The sequence below is a fragment of the Heteronotia binoei genome, chromosome 15 (genome assembly GCF_032191835.1).
Source record: "Heteronotia binoei isolate CCM8104 ecotype False Entrance Well chromosome 15, APGP_CSIRO_Hbin_v1, whole genome shotgun sequence".
NCBI classification, from domain to species: Eukaryota; Metazoa; Chordata; class Lepidosauria; order Squamata; family Gekkonidae; genus Heteronotia; species Heteronotia binoei.
The window spans coordinates 5352511-5369276 of record NC_083237.1 but is presented as its reverse complement, the minus strand read 5'-3'; the positions used below and the strand labels follow the sequence as shown (position 1 = coordinate 5369276).

Genomic DNA, 16766 nt, shown 5'->3' with positions numbered 1-16766 from the left:
GGGCCTGAGAATAACAGCAATAGAACAAACATTTCCTTTTAATCCTATAGCATTCCATGGTTTACTGAAGATTCCACACTGTATGAGCATATTGCTTTTACCCTGTAGCTAGCCTGCCTTGAATCTCATTGAGAAAGCTAGGCTATAACTAGGCTTGCCAACTCCAGGTTAGGAAATTCCTGTAGCTTCAGGGTTGGAGCCTAGAGAAGGCAGGATCTGGGGAGAGAGGACCTCAGAGGAATATATCCGGGGGGGGGGGCAGGTTTTAGAAAAAGCCCATCAGGAACTCATTTGTATATTAGGCCACACCTCCTGGGCATCACCATTGTTTCACACAGGGCTTTTTTGTTGAGCAGGAGCTCATTTGCATATCAGGCCACACCCCCTGATGCAAAACCAGCCAGAACTATCCTTCAAAGCACCCATCTTTTCCATGGGAACTGATCTCATCTGGGGAGCAGCTGTAATCCTGGGAGAGTATCAAGTTCCACTTGGAGGTTGACAACTCTAGCTATAACACTAATTTTTTTTTAAAAAATGGATAATTTAAATAATCATTTTTAATTCTGGCCTTTATCAAGCCAGCAACTAAAACACAGAAGGCTGCAGCCTTTTGCAGACCAATGCATTATTCTATCATAAATGAAAACCAGAATGGCCTTGGGTTAGCCATAGTTCTCGCAGAGCTGTCCTTGAAAGGGCAGCTTCTGGGGGAGCTCTCTCAGCCCCACCCGCCTCACAAGGTGTCTGTTGTGGGGGAGGAAGGGAAAGGAGATTGTAAGCCGCTCTGAGCCTCTGTCCTTGAAAGGGCAGCTTCTGGGAGAACTCTTTCACTCCCACCCACCTCACAGGGTGTCTGGCGTGGGGGAGGAAGGGAAAGGAGTTTGTAGGCCGCTCTGAGCCTCTGTCCTTGAAAGGGCAGCTTCTGGGAGAGCTCTCTCAGCCCCACCCGCCTCACAGAGTGTCTTTTGTCGGGGTGGGGGGGAGGGAGGAAAGGACACTAAACTGCTTTGAGATTTGGAGTGGAGGGCAGGGTATAAATCCAATATCATCATCTTCTGGATGCCAGACTACCAAAAATTAATGCTGGAATAAAATTTAGTTATCATTTAAAGAGGCATAGCACTCTCAAAGAGGTATCTCAGAACGCATGGCCTTAATCTGCTTTATTTCAATATAGAACACAGACCATATAATACCTGTTATTAAGCCCAAACAAAAGGTATGTAACAAATGTCAGCTTTCTCGTTCTCCAGAACTTTTCTTCGGAGAGATTTTTTTTTTTTAAACGAAGGTGATGGGAGACAAAGACCTGCTATAGCCAAGTTCTGTGCTGTGAACAGATGTTAGCTGCTATCCAGGAATTTCCAGGTGCTTTTTTTTTAAAGGGTGGGGCTATAAAACAATTGCATTCCACAAAAAACACAATTATTTGCATTTCCTTATGAAGGAAATTGTGGAACCCTAATTTTTTAAAAAGCATCATGCAGACTGGGTTGGGGTATTTTTCTTTTGGATCAGCAGATGAAGTTTTTTTTTTTCTTCTTTATTCAAAGCAGAACACGCAAACCAAAAAGGTTAGAGAGTATTGTATTTTTATTGATAACTGACCCCTTACAGTATTGGTTAATTTAAAACAACTGGTCTTCTCATTGCCTGGAACTGGCACTCTGGTTCTAATTGGATGTCAACTTCACAGTGTGTCCTCGTCCAATCAGAACTCAGCTGTGTTCGAATCCGCAAGGGTGAAAATACCGGAGGCCTTAGTGCTTTTGATGGTCCTTGCTGCGGCTCCATTTCTGTTGCTCTCTAGTAAGCGAGATCAGAAGCAAAAGTCAAGCTCTGTCACGGAAAGCAGGACAGGAGAGCCAGAGAGCGGATTGCAGGCTTGGTGGTGTTCTGGATATTATCTCGAAAGACTTTGCGATGCCCCTTTGCACCTCTCTTCCCATGACCCCTGTTGCTCCTCCTTTACCCCAGCCTGATATTTTCTCAGAGAATCCCGAGGCCTATTAGTTTGGCGCAGAAACTGCTACGGAGTTGCTGCTTCCTGAAGTAGGATCTTCCTCCCAACAGAATTGTTTTAGGTGCACGAAGAACAAGGGGGGACATTCCAAACTGTTCCAGACATTAAAAATTCCATCTGGGCAGTTTCCTGCCAGCAAGAAGGGAGAGGACAGCCTCTACTCCATCCTTGTTCTGCCCCCCCCCATCCCAAAGTGCTTCCAAGTTTTCCTGTCTCCTTGCCAAGGTCTGCACCACGCTCTCCACAGTTGTCACCCTCTAAATATGCCTTCAGCCAATACGGAGAGCCAGTTTGGTGTAGTGGTGAAGTGTGTGGACTCTTATCTGGGAGAACCGGGTTTGATTCCCCACTCCTCCACTTGCAGCTGCTGGAATGCCCTTGGGTCAGCCGTAGCTCTGGCAGAGGTTGTCCTTGAAAGGGCAGCTGCTGTGAGGGCCCTCTCAGCCCCACCCACCTCACAGGGTGTCTGTTGTGGGGGAGGAAGGGAAAGGAGATTGTAAGCCACTCTGAGTCTCTGTCCTTGAAAGGGCAGCTGCTGTGAGAGCCCTCTCAGCCCCACCCACCTCACAGGGTGTCTGTTGTGGGGGGAGAAGATATAGGAGATTGTAAGCCACTCTGAGTCTCTGTCCTTGAAAGGGCAGCTGCTGTGAGAGCCCTCTCAGCCCCACCCACCTCACAGGGTGTCTGTTGTGGGGGAGGAAGGGAAAGGAGATTGTAGGCCGCTCTGAGACTCTGTCCTTGAAAGGGCAGCTGCTGTGAGAGCCCTCTCAGCCCCACCCACCTCACACGGTGTCTTGTTGTGGGGGGAGAAGCTATAGGAATTTGTAGGCCGTTCTGAGACTCTGTCCTTGAAAGGGCAGCTGCTGTGAGAGCCCTCTCAGCCCCACCCATCTCACGGGGTGTCTGTTGTGGGGGAGGAAGGGAAAGGAGATTGTAGGCCGCTCTGAGTCTCTGATTCAGAGAGAAAGGCGGGGTATAAATCTGCAATTCTTCTTTAGTCACATGGCTGCAACTGAACTGTTTTATCTGTTTCTAGTCAGGCATTTTTCCTACCATCGGCAGTGCTATTTATTTAGTGCAATTTTTATCCTTCCCTTTCTCCAAGGAGCGCAGAGTGGCATCAGTGGTTTCCTTTCCCACCTTTTTTCCCCCACTGTAGCCCTGTGAGAGTAAGTTAACCTAAGAGGGAAGGACTCGCCCAGTGAGTTTCATGGCAAGCTAGGATTTGAACCCAGGTCTCCCTGCTCCTATAAGAGGCGCAGAGTGTTAAAGCTGCAGTCCTAAACTCTGCTCACGACGGGAGTTCGATCCCCGGCGGAAGCTGGGTTTTCAGATAGCCAGCTTGAGGTTGACTCAGCCTTCCATCCTTCTGAGGTCGGTCAAATGAGCACCCAGCTTGCCGGGGGGAGAGTATAGATAACTGGGGAAGGCAATGGCAAACCACCCCGTAAAAAGTCTGCCGTGAAAATGTTGTGAAAGCAACGTCACCCCAGAGTCAGAAACGACTGGTGCTTGCACAGGGGACTACCTTTATCTTTAAGTAGCCGGCTCTGCGTCTCACACATGGCAGCGTCAAGGGGAGATTCCAAATGGCTCTGCATTTTTAATTCGTCCTCTGGACAGTTCCCCACCAGCAAGAAGGGAGAGAGGAGAGTGCATTTCTTCCGAAGCATCCCCTCCCCACCCCCGCCGCCTTTCAACTTTCTTCAGTGGGACTATGGATACATGACCCGCCTCGCATGCAGGAGTCCAGGGTTAGACATGGTCAATTTTGTGGCAGTGGTCATCTGGAAAGGCACATGGTGGTTGGTAGACTTCTGGTAGGCTCTAGGGCAGGGTGGCCAAACTAGCTTTTTCACACATGTTGTGTGGCTTTTGAAGTCCTCACCACCAGGTCAGCAGGCTTGGAGAAGGCATTTATCTCTTTAAATCAATAAGCCAGCCAGCCGCTTGGAAAATGCATTTAAAATTGCTTTCTTTCCACCTCTCCCCATCTATTTTCCTGCCTACCTGGTCTCAAACACCTGACGTTCATGTCTTGTAGCTCGCAAACATCTGACATTTATTCTACCTGGCTCTTGTATTAAGCACTGGCCACTCCTGCTCTCAGCGGGGGTGGTCCTGGGCGCTGGGACCCCCATTAACGTCCACTTTCCCTCGAAGAGAAGTTGCGGACAGGTCTGTGAGGAGCGAACCCGGCAGTCAGTGTGCACAAATTGTAGCCAAGGCTCTTTTCAGAACCACTACAATAGCCTAAAAGGCTACCGCCTCCAATTATTTAAATATGGCTCTGCTTACTTTCCCTCATTCCTCGTCGGAAGAAGCGTGCATGCACGCGAAAGCTGTCGTTCTGAATAAAACTAAGTCGGTCTTAGAGGTGCAATCGACTCCTATTTTGGTCTACTACTTCAAACCAACACGGCTGCCCACTTGCATTATCAGAGAGACGGTTTTGCTGATTCCGACCAGAAGGAAAACTATGCAGCCCGTCTAGGCAGAAAGCTATCCAATGGACGTCCTTCCCGAAGACAAGCCCACCTCGCCTCTCGCTTAGGATTAGCCAGTCAGGGCTCGCGCGATATAGCCAATAGCTGCAAAGCGCGGGAAATTCAAATTGTCCCAACGGTCGCTGGACACCCTTCAGCCAATCAGAACGGGAGCAGTTGCCTATAAATAGCTAGACCCCAGCCAGTTTATGCTATTGCGGTGTGTTCCAGCAGTGTTGAAGGATGGCTCGTACTAAGCAGACCGCTCGCAAGTCCACCGGCGGGAAGGCGCCCCGTAAGCAGCTGGCCACCAAGGCTGCGCGGAAAAGCGCTCCGGCCACGGGGGGCGTGAAGAAGCCTCACCGCTACCGGCCTGGGACGGTCGCTCTGCGGGAAATCCGGCGCTACCAGAAGTCCACGGAGCTGCTGATCCGCAAGCTGCCCTTCCAGCGGCTGGTGCGGGAAATCGCGCAGGACTTCAAGACCGACCTGCGTTTCCAAAGCTCGGCCGTGATGGCCCTGCAGGAGGCCAGCGAGGCTTACCTGGTGGGGCTCTTCGAGGACACCAACCTGTGCGCCATCCACGCCAAGCGCGTCACCATCATGCCCAAAGACATCCAGCTGGCCCGGCGCATCCGCGGGGAGAGGGCTTAAATCTTCCAGAAAGAACTTCGAACTTTAAAAAAACAACCCAAAGGCTCTTTTAAGAGCCACCACAAAGTCACAAAATGGCTGACTCATTTAGTGCATATAATTGTATCGCTTAACGGTTTTTTTAAGTTGCAACTCGCGTGTAATTAAATTCCGTAATGGATGTAGCAGTTTTCACTTAGAACTATACTTCGGCGTTTATTTCATGTAGGGACTCTCGTAACAACCTTGGGAGGGGAGTTGGGCTGGTACGTGATTGGCTCAAAATTACCCGGTTGTTTCCATGGTGTGAGGACTGAGTCTCCCAGATGTCCCCCCCACCCATTGGCCCAACTCGGAAGGAAACTTTGTTGGTCTTAAGGTACACTTAACTCCTACTTTGTTCTACTGCATCAAACCACGGCTGCCCATTTGGATCTATCAACATTTTCAAGACTTATTTTAAACGTGTGTGTGTGTGTAGGGGGGGTGTCTATAGAAAGCAGTTGTCACAGGCGAGTGCTACCAATCACTACCTTATGTACCTATCTCCGTCTGCAGAACTATGCATGCATACGAAAGTTTATATTCTGAATTTAGTTTGACTCCTGCTTTGTTCTACCTTATTCTAAATAGGTGCTTTAAAATGCGTTTCAAACACAAGCACCATTTTAAGACCCAAGTTGCATCCAGGATGTAACCATACCAACCCGTTGTCTTAGAATGGGGCTGCAATCTCGCTGTTCCAACTGCAGACCAACACAAGGCTACTCTCCGAAACCATATTATATATACTGCAAATTCAGCTCTTTTCAGGAAATGGTGGGTGGCTCTTAAAAGAGCCTTTGGGGGGTTTGGAGCGCGCTCCTTGGCCTGAGAACTGGGGGGGTCTTACTTCTTCTTAGGCGCCGCCTTCTTGGGCTTAGCTACCTTCGCTTTGGGAGTCTTGGGCTTGGCTTTGGGCTTCGCCGTGCGAGCTTTCGCGGGGCTCTTGGTCACTTTCTTGGGTTTGGCCACCTTTTTGGGACTCTTGGCTACCGCCTTCTTGGCTCCTGAAGCCGCGGGCTTCTTAGTCACTTTCTTGACGCTCTTCTTGGCACCCACCGCCTTCTTGACTTTCTTGGCAGCGCTGGCCGGCTTCTTGGCGGCGGGCTTCTTGCTCCTGGCCGCCCCGGCGGGGCTCTGCTTCTTCTTGGCCGCCCCCTTCTTCTCCTCCACCTGCTTCTTGTTGAGCTTGAAGGAGCCCGAGGCGCCCGTGCCCTTGGTCTGCACCAGCGTGCCTTTGGTCACCAAGCTCTTCAGGCCCAGCTTGATGCGGCTGTTGTTCTTCTCCACGTCGTAGCCGGCGGCCGCCAGAGACTTCTTGAGCGCCGCCAGGGAGACCCCGCTGCGCTCCTTGGAAGCCGACACGGCCTGGGTCAGCAGCTCCGTCACGCTGGGGCCCGACGGCTTGCGCGCCTTCACCGCCGCCTTCTTGGCCTTCTTCGCCGGCGCCTTTGCGGGCTGGAGATCCGCGGCGAGCGCAGCAGGAGCCTCTTCGGTCATCTTGCAGCCCTAAAACGCGATTCCTACAACTTCCTTCTTTAAAGCAGAAAAGCCGAATAGGAATCACGCAGGAGCTGCCTGGTATTTATAGGGGAGGAGCTGCGCGCTGATTGGTGCGTTCGTGGCACCTCTCTCCAAGACCCAGGCAGGTCCCCCGCGCTCGCTGCAACTTTGTGTTTCTTGGTCGCCACAAAACACCCGATTAATCGAAAGCCCCTTGGCGAATCTTGCCCATTCCCGGTGGGATCCTTGGGGAGAATGCCCCGGTTCGGGGGCCTGGTTTTCACGCCCGGGGGAATCGGCGTTGGCCTGGAAACGAAGCGGGAACTCTAGGGGCGCCGGCTTTGGCTGCCTCCAGATTTGCAAACTTTTGCTTTTGGCTGAAAATAGCAAAAGGTCCTTTGGATCCAGGGCGGCGGCAACTGGCGGTTCCGAAAGCCTAGAGGGTCTACATCTCGACGGTGAAGGAAAGAAGGGGATCTGGCCGGTCCCTTCGTCACAATCGCTTCTTGAAGCGGGTCAAGTAACACATCTGACAAGGAGCTTGGGAGTAAAGGGACATGAAGCGCGATGGCTCCGGGACCCCCCGAAAACGAGCCGCAGCGAGATACGAAGGGATTGTAGAGATTTTAAAAAGCCTGGTCGGCCTGATCGTTGAAAACTTCATCCGTTTATTCACAAAACCTGATCCCCCCCTTTTTTTTGTACTTTGCCTGGTGTTTTTGTTTCCCTCCGGGAGCTCCCAATACAAACAAGATGGAAACGCATTCTCGCCTATTGAAGCTGGCTAGCTATTCGCCTAATGTAAAAAAAACCCTATATTTAACCAAGTTCTATTATAACCAAAGCGCCCTCCACCCCGGTAGATTTTACACGAGTTAGCCCGCATTTATTGGTGTGGGTGCTTGCCCTGAAAAACGCCACTAGCTGCCGTCGTGTCTGGTTCAGAATTCTCCTTCCTTTTAATCGACAGCGGAATGCAAAAATACATAAGAGAAGCCATGTTGGATCAGGCCAATGGCCCATCCAGTCCAACATTCAGTGTCACATAGTGGCCAAATGTGGCAAGGGCTTGGACTTCTTGTTGTGTGTGTATATACACACACACTCTGGCTAATAGCCACTGATGGACCTCTGCTCCATATTTTTATCTAACCCCCTCTTGAAGCTGGCTATGCTTGTAGCCGCCACCACTTCCTGTGGCAGTGAATTCCACATGTTAATCACCCTTTGGGTGAAGAGGTATTTCCTTTTATCCGTTCTAACCCAACTGAAGCAATTTAAGCTCAGCAATTTAATCGAATGCCCACGAGTTCTTGTATTGTGAGAAAGGGAGAAAAGGACTTCTTTCTCTATTTTCTCCATTCCATGCATTATCTTGTAATGGAGCTACCTTATCCCGAATGAGACCATCCGTCCATCAGGGTCAGTATTGGCTACTCAGACTGGCAGCGGCTCTCCAGGGTTTCAGGCAGAGGTCTTTCATACTGCTTCTTAACCTAGATCAGGGGTGGCCAAACTGTGGCTCTTTCAGACATATTGTGTGGCACTCAAAGCCTTGTCAGCCAGCTTGGAGAAAGCATTTGTCTCTTTAAATCATTTTGCCAAGCCAATTGGTAACTTGGAGAATGCATTTGAAGTTGCTTTCTTTTCACCTCCCCCTCCCCATCTATTTTCCTCCCTCCCTCCCATTTTACAGCTCTCAAACACGTAACATTTATTCAGTGCGGCTCTTATGTTAAGCAAGTTTTGACTGCTCCTGACTTCGATTCAGGTGGGCAACAGTGCTGGTCTGAAGCAGCAGGAAAAAGTTTGAGCCCGGTAGCATCTTTTAAGACCAACAAAAGTTTTATTCTGGGTCTAAGCACTCTTGGGTGCTCAGGTCCCATGGGACAGAAGTCAAGTCACACCAACCAGGACATAAAGGGAGAGAGAGGGTGGGGAGGGTGCGGTCAGGAAGGCCTGATTAGACTCCAAAATGCGGAAGTAGCTTAGATATAATTAAATTGGATTAAGGCAATTGGTAAAACCTGAGGAGACCAGCAAATTAGCATACAGCATAATAAAAAAAGGTTACAAGCGGATGGGCGCACTCATCAGCATACGTAATGAGATTTAAGACACCCGGATATCTCTGTTAAACCCTGCGGGTTCCATTGTCCTCAGCGTTGTGACGACAAGTTGTAACTCTGCAATCTCTCATTCTAGTCTGTTTCTGAAATTCTTTCCCAATAGAATAGCTTCTTTAAGGTCCCCCAACGAAAATGTCGCGATGCGATGTCACCCCAGAGTCAGAAACGACTGGTACTTGCGCAGGGGACTTTACCTTTACCTTTTTAATGAGAGTCTTGGGAGGTAGGGTTTCTCCGTTTTGTGGTTCTTGATGTCAGATTTGTATCCATTAGCATGGGGTTTGACCTGTTTGCCCTATGTCGAGAACTGAGGGGCATGGTTGGCATTTAATGGCATATACAAGAAGACTGGCAAGTGAAGAGCTTAAGATGGTGCAGATGATGTGGTTAGGTCCACTGGGGGGGACGGGGTGGCAGCAAAGTTGGCATCTAGATATATTTCAGACTCTGGTACCAGTGTCCACGTTCCAAGTAAATGTTGTATTATTGCGGATGAGTTGTTTAAGATTAAAGGGCTATCTGTGGGTAAGAAAAGATGTTCTAGACATTTAAACTATTTTGATAACAGGAAAGTTGCCTGCAAAGGAGAGTAACAGGTTTGTGTGTGTGTGTGTGGGGGGGGGGGGTTAAATCCACCCAGGATCCAAGTGCTTCGAATTCCAAAGCATTTGCTTTGTTCTTAACATGAGCATTTTGTAGCTCCTTATCACCTTCAGAAAGTATGGCAGATTTAAAATGTTTGCCTCTAATTTTTTTTTCCGGTACTGTATCTCAATTCCATTATTCTGTTTGCTGGAAAATTCTCCTGATGGAATTCAACATGGCAGATAAACGTCCTAAGTAAATTTTGGATTCTTACATAACAGCTGTCTGGTATCTTCCACTGAATACTGCTCACGTATGCATGGCCGCCGATGTTCAGAAGCAATATTGAGCATCTATCTATTCCAATGACATTTTTATTCATAGTAGATAAACTGAGCCTCCGGACCCAGTGTATCTGAATGCCAACTGCAGGGTGCCAGAGACTACAACATACTGAGGCACCTGTCATCTAAGCTCGGCTTTAAAATCTTCAACAGCTAGAAATGGGATACTGGACCGCATGGACCATTGGCCTGATCCAGCAAGGCTCTGACATTCTGATGCTCTGTTGTGTTGATACAGGAAAGCTTCGACCAGTCACATTGTTTTGAAGATCCCACAAGACAGTTTTCGTCTTTTGCATTTATTCAGCCGCCCCAAGAGCAGAGTTCTTCCTCCATATCTGGAAATCAGTTCCTACGCGATGACTTTACCCAGTTCTTCATGGAGTTAAAAATGGAAAGGTAAAAGGGGGGTGGGTGGGTGGGAGTATCAGACTAGTTGTGTAGATAGGCACTGTGATTGTTGCGGCTCCGTCTCTTGGTCTCACCCTGACTTATAACCAGTGTTCCCTCTAAGCTGAGTTAGCGTGAGCGAGCGCACAGATTTTTAGCCTCCAGCTCACACATTTTTGTCTTCGCTCAGGAAGGACGACCCCCGAGCGCACTCGTTGATGCGGCAGCTCCCAACTTTAAGGCCAGTCGCTCACAAAGTAGAATTTTTGCTCACAAGACTCTGCAGCTTAGAGGGAACGTTGCTTATAACAATTCTATTGCTGTAGCCGGCTCAAACGGCACAGAAAGGTGTGTGTGGAGAAACATTCTCAAGCCTCCACTTGAAATGTGCCCTCTATACCCCCCGCCTACTGTCCAGAGCAGTTCACATCCTAAGAGAGCCAATTTGGTGTAGTGGTTAAGTGTGCGGACCAGTGCTGGATTAAATCCTGTGGGGGCCCCTAGGCAGTCGAAATCTTGGGAGGGGGGGCCTCACAAATTATCTCAGAGCCTGAGCACCCACCCCACTGCCCACGGCCTCCACTGCAGCACGCAGACACCTTCTCAAAAGCCCCTTTAACAAAGCTGCAGGGGAGAGGCAGAGAGAGGCAAACTTGGCAACGACACCAGCAGCAGCCGCACGAGGCAAGTCGGGCCAAGAGCAGCTCAGTTGCTGGCCGCACGTCCAGGCTGGGAGGGCTGCAAGCAGGGGGGGGGGGGGAATAAGAGGGAGGGAAACCAGCCTGGGGCTCCTAAAGGTGTGGGGGCCCATAGCCCGGTGCCTACTTGGCCTAATTGTTAATCCGGCTCTGGTGTGGACTCTTCTATGGGAGAACCACTCCTCCACTTGCAGCTGTTGGGTCAGCCATAGCTTTCGCAGAGCTGTCCTTGAAAGGGCAACTTCAGGGAGAGATCTCTCAGCCCCACCTACCTCACAGGTGGTCCGTTGTGGGGGAAGAAGGTAAAGGAGACGGTGAGCCGCTCTGAGATTCAGAGTGGAGGGTGGGGTAAAAATCCAAGATCATCTTCTTCTGAACAGGGTAGAACTGCTGTCCTCTTCACACGGGAAAAGGGCAGTGGAAAACCCTGCAGGGCTGCAGACTGCTGCTGAAAGCAGGGCCGCGGCCCCCTTAAACATTAGGAAATATGTTAAAAATGTTAATGACCTTTTAGTAGCTTGGAAATATAATAGAAGTCCCAATATTATTGCTGTCATGCAGCTAAAATTTGTAGGGTTGCCAACCTCCAGGTGGGGCCTGGGGATCTCCCGCTTTTGCAACCGACCTCCAGCTGGCAGAGATCAGCTCCCCTGGAGGAAATGGGTGCTTTGCAGGAGGTGGGGGTGCCAGCCTCCAGGTGGGGCCTGGGGATCTCCCGCTTTTGCAACCGACCTCCAGCTGGCAGAGATCAGCTCCCCTGGAGGAAATGGGTGCTTTGCAGGAGGTGGGGGTGCTAGCCTCCAGGTGGGGCCTGGGGATCTCCCGCTTTTGCAACCGACCTCCAGCTGGCAGAGATCAGCTTCCCTGGAGGAAATGGGTGCTTTGCAGGAGGTGGGGGTGCCAGCCTCCAGGCGGGGCCTGGAGATCTCCCGCTTTTGCAACTGATCTCCAGCTGGCAGAGATCAGCTCCCCTGGAGGAAATGGGTGCTTTGCAGGAGGTGGGGTTGCCAGCCTCCAGGTGGGGCCTGGAGATCTCCCGCTTTTGCAACCGATCTCCAGCTGGCAGAGAACAGCTCCCCCTGGAGGAAATGCAACCTGTATTGACATTTAATATCTACTGCAGACTGCCAGTAAAATGTACAATATAGGTAACACTGTAATTACTAAAAATATATACAGTACATTTTGCAGAAGTTTTAATTGTACCTTTTTTCCACTTTTATATATTTTTTGAAAATCTTAGTTATTTTCGATAGAAATTAAATGGCAGCCTTATAGTTGTGGGTGGGCCCCCTGTGTCTCCTGGCAACCAATATGTTTAGACCCAGCCCGCTAGTGGCTGCTGGTGTTACCAAGCAGCTGCTCAGGCACGTAGCTTAGAGGAAACGCAGGCCTTGGGTCCCAGCCTGTGGCATACTGTCTGTTTGGGGAGGGACAGTGGCTCAGTGCTAGAGCATCTGCTTGGTGAGCAGAAGGTACCAGGTTCAATCCCCGGCATCTCCAACTCAAAAAGGTCCAGGCAAGCAGGTGTGAAAAATCTCAGCTTGAGACCCTGGAGAGCCACTGCTGGTCTGGGGAGGGACGGTGGCTCAGTGGCAGAGCATCTGCTTGGGAAGCAGGAGGTCCCAGGTTCAATCCCCGGCATCTCCAACTAAAAGGGTCCAGGCAACGAGGCATGAAAAACCTCAGCTGGAGATCCTGGAGAGCCGATTAGACTGAGTAGAGTCTGAGTAGACAATACTGACTTTGATGGATGCAGGGGGTCTGATTCAGTAGAAGGCAGGTTCATATATGTTCATATGAACCTGGCTTTAAGGGAGGGATGGTGGCTGAGTGGCAGAGCATCTGCTTGGTAAGCAGAAGGTTCCAGGTTCAATCCCTGGCATCTCCAACAAAAAAGGGTCCAGGCAAGGAGGTGTGAAAAACCTCAGCTTGAGACCCTGGAGAGCTGCTGCCAGTCTGAGTAGACAAGACTGACTTGATGGACCCAGGGTCTGATTCAGTATAAGGCAGCTTCATATGTTCACAGAGTTGTGAAGAACAAGACTTAGTTTAGGGAAGGAAGGGGGGGTATCTGTCGTGGTGCTCTGGCCAGTGTGACGGAGCACTTCAGAGTGTCTGACTAGGGTCTGCCTGGCACAGACACTATGAAAGCTTGCTGGGTGACCCTGGGCTGGTCACATACTCTCAGCCTCACCTCCCTCGCAGGGTTGTTGTGTGGATAAAACGGAGAGGGGAAGGATGGAAGTTGCTTCAGATCCCCGTGAGGGAGAAAGGTGAGATTTAAATGAAGCAAATAAATACATAAAGCAAAAAGAATAGTGAGTCCCTGGTCAGTGGAGGAGACGTGCCCCATCCTCTGAAGAAGTCAATTCTGTGAATTAGCTCATGAGAAGGAGGGCAGGAAGGGCTCAGTTCTAGTGACTCTTTCTTCCACGCCCAGGGAAATGCTGATGGCCACTTTGGGGTCGGGCAGCAATTTTCTCTGGGTCAGATTGGCCAGGAATCCTGGAGGTTTTTAGCAATCTTCTGGGCATGGAAGTTATACAGGCAGAACACGGTGCAGAAACTAACAGCAAACAAAGCAACTGTATTATAGAACAGTAACTTTGTAATTTTTATAAATATTCTACTTTATCAGCTTTTGAAACTGAGAGGAAGTGTGGGAGTGCAATTCAGAGACTGTGACTGTGACATGTCAGGAAACACAAAAGTATTTCAACCTCCCCTTGGGGAAACATCTAAGCATTTCAACGTTCCATCGTCCTTCACAGCCTATGTGGGATTCTATCCCTAAGGAGAGAGAAAATAGAACATAATTTGAACGGTGAACTCATTGAATATTTATTTTATTTTACCTTAAATTTGTATGCCGCCCACTCCACACACGGACTCTGGGAGGCGAATACTGCTACAAGATACTTACCTGGGATATTAACTCAGTATATTGACCATCAAGAAGAAATAAAGATATCCTGGTGTCTTCTGTAGTTCTTCAGCAACACAAATTTAGTGATAAAAGTTTATTTATAAAAAGACAAATTTACGTAGTAGTTGTATAACACAGTTGTTTTGTTTGTTCTTATCTTCTGGGCACAGAGCAGGGGTCACTGGGAGTTTGTGTAGGGGGAGGTGTTTGTGAAGTTCTTGCATTGTGCAGGGGGTTGGACTAGATGACCCTGGAGGTCCCTTCCAACTCTAGGATTCTATGTTTTAACTGGGCTCTCCTTCCTTGGTGGTTTTTCAACAGAGGCTAGATGGCCACCTGACAGCAATGGAGATCCTGTGAATTTAGGGGGAGGTGTTTGTGAGTTTCCTGCATTGTACAGGGGGATGGACTAGATGACCTTGGAGGCCCCTTCCAGCTCTATGATTCTATGAACTTCCTGACGTTAGAGCCGTTCCTCAGTGGAACAGGCTTCCTCGGGAGGTTGTGGGCTCTCCTTCCTTGGAGGTTTTTCAACAGAGGTTAGGCGATGAAGATCCTGTGAATTTAGGGGGAGGTGTTTGTGAGTTCCCTGCATTGCGGTTGGACTAGAGGACCCTGGAGGTGCCTTCCAACTCTAGGATTCTATGTTTTAACTGGGCTCTCCTTCCTTGGAGGTTTTCAAACAGAGGCTAGATGGCCATCTGACTGCAATGAAGCTCCTGTGAATTTAGGGGGAGGTGTTTGTGAGTTTCCTGCATTGTGCAGGGGGCTGGACTAGATGACCCTGGAGGCCCCTTCCAACTCTCGGATTCTATGTTTTTAAGAAGAAGAAGAAGAAGATATTGGATTTATATCCCGCCACTCCACTCCGAAGAGTCTCAGAGCGGCTTACAATCTCCTTTACCTTCCTCCCCCACAACAGACACCCTGTGAGTGGGTGGGGCTAGAGAGGGCTCTCACAGCTGCTGCCCTTTCAAGGACAACCTCTGCCAGAGCTATGGCTGACCCAAGGCCATTCCAACAGGTGCAAGTGGAGGATTGGGGAATCAAACGCGGTTCTCCCAGATAACTTAACCACTACACCAAAACTGGCTCTCCTGGGCTCTCCTTCCTTGGAGGTTTTCAACAGAGGCTAGATGGCCATCTGACAGCAATGGAGATCCTGCGAATTTAGAGGGAGGTGTTTGTAAGTTTCCTGCATTGCGCAGGAGGTTGGACTAGATGACTGGAGGTCCCTTCCAACTCTCGGATTCTCTGGTTGTGTTCTATGGCCAAGATCCTGGAACACAAAAGAGGAAATAGAGCCCAAGGGTCCTCTCATGTGCCCTTTCTTGATGTGGTACCTCTTTCGTTTTATATGTCAAGCAAATGAGTGGCAATTGTCAAGAGAGGAACTTTCCTTAGGTCATACTGCATTAAGGCGAGCAGCAGCAGCAGTAGAAAAGAACGAGAGACCAGCAGCACTTTAAAGGACTAATGAAGTTTGTGGTGGGGGAGAAGCTTTTGGGAGTTACTGCTCACTTCCTCAGATATGGCTAGGATGAGTTCATCTGTCCTTATATATCACATTCTAGCTGTATCTATCTGAAGAAGCGAGCAGTGATTCACAAGTTTCTCCCTTGCTACAAATGTTCATAAAATCATAGAAACCTAGAGTTTTGGAAAGTATCTCCAGGGTCATCTAGTCCAACGCCCTGCACAACGCAGGAAACTCACAAACACCTCCCCCTAAATTCATAGGCTCCACATCGCTGTCAGATGGCCCTCTAGCCTCTGTTTCAAAATCTCCAAGGAAGGAGAGCCCACCACCTCCCAAGGAGGAAGCCTGTTCCACTGAGGAACCAATCTAACGGTTAGGAAGTTAATCATAGAATCATAGAGTTGGAAGGGACCTCCAGGGTCATCTAGTCCAACCCCTGCACAACGCAGGAAACTCACAGACACCTCCCCCTAAATTCACAGGAGCTTTGTTGCTGTCAGATCACCATCTAGCCTCTGTTTAAAAACCTCCAAGGAAGGAGAGCCCACCACCTCCCGAGGAAGCCTGTTCCACTTGAGGAATCACTCTAACGGTCAGGAAGTTCTTCCTAATGTTGAGCCGGAAACTCTTTTGATTTAATTTCAACCCCTTGGTTCTGGTCCTGCCTTCCTGGGCCACAGAAAACAATTCCACACCATCCTCTCTATAGGACAGCCCTTCAAGTCCTTGAAGATGGTGATACTATCACCTCTCAGCCGCCTCCTTTCCAGGCTAAACACCCCAGTTCCTTCAACCTTTCCTCATAGGACTTTGTCTCCATACCCCTCACCATCTTCGTCGCCCTCCTCTGGACCCGTTCCAGCTTGTCTATATCTTTCTTAAAATGTGGTGCCCAAAACTGAACACAATACTCCAGGTGAGGTCTTACCAGAGCAGAGCAAAGCGATACCATCACATCACGTGACCTGGACACTATATGTCTGTTGATACAGCCCAAATTTGCATTTGCCTTTTTAGCCACCGCATCACACTGTTGACTCATGTTCACCGTATGGTCCACTAAGACCCCCAGATCCTTTTCGCACAGACTACTGCTAAGACAAGTCTCCCTCATCCTATAGCCATGCATTAGTAAGACTTTGGTGCTCCTGGACTCTTGCTCTTTTCTACTGCCACAGACAGACCAACATCTGAGTGCCAGTTTGGTGTAGTGGTTAAGTGTGCGGACTCTTTTCTGGGAGAACGGGGTTTGATTCCCCACTCCTCCACTTGCAGCTGCTGGAATGGCCTTGGGTCAGCCATAGCTCTGGCAGAGGTTGTCCTTGAAAGGGCAGCTGCTGTGAGAGCCCTCTCAGCCCCACCTACCTCACAGGGTGTCTGTTGTGGGGTAGGAAGGGAAAGGAGATTGTGAGCCGCTCTGAGACTCTTCGGAGTGGAGGGTGGGATATAAATCCAGTATCTTCATCTACCTCACAGGGTGTCTGTTGTGGGGGAGGAAGGGAAAGGAGATTGTGAGCTGCT

The 16766-nt window shown here is 49.6% G+C and overlaps 2 protein-coding genes across 2 annotated transcripts; one reads left to right on the top strand and one right to left on the bottom strand.

Moving 5' to 3' along the window:
* Window positions 1–4716: 4716 nt before the first annotated feature.
* Window positions 4717–5226, top strand: LOC132584299 (histone H3). The gene has a single exon (XM_060256150.1). The coding sequence runs from the start codon at window positions 4756–4758 to the stop codon at window positions 5164–5166; it is 411 nt and encodes a 136-aa protein (XP_060112133.1). The 5' UTR covers window positions 4717–4755; the 3' UTR covers window positions 5167–5226.
* A 742-nt stretch (window positions 5227–5968) lies between these two features.
* Window positions 5969–6741, bottom strand: LOC132583906 (histone H1-like). Its single transcript, XM_060255649.1, has one exon. The coding sequence runs from the start codon at window positions 6685–6687 to the stop codon at window positions 6034–6036; it is 654 nt and encodes a 217-aa protein (XP_060111632.1). The 5' UTR covers window positions 6688–6741; the 3' UTR covers window positions 5969–6033.
* Between the last annotated feature and the right edge of the window lie 10025 nt (window positions 6742–16766).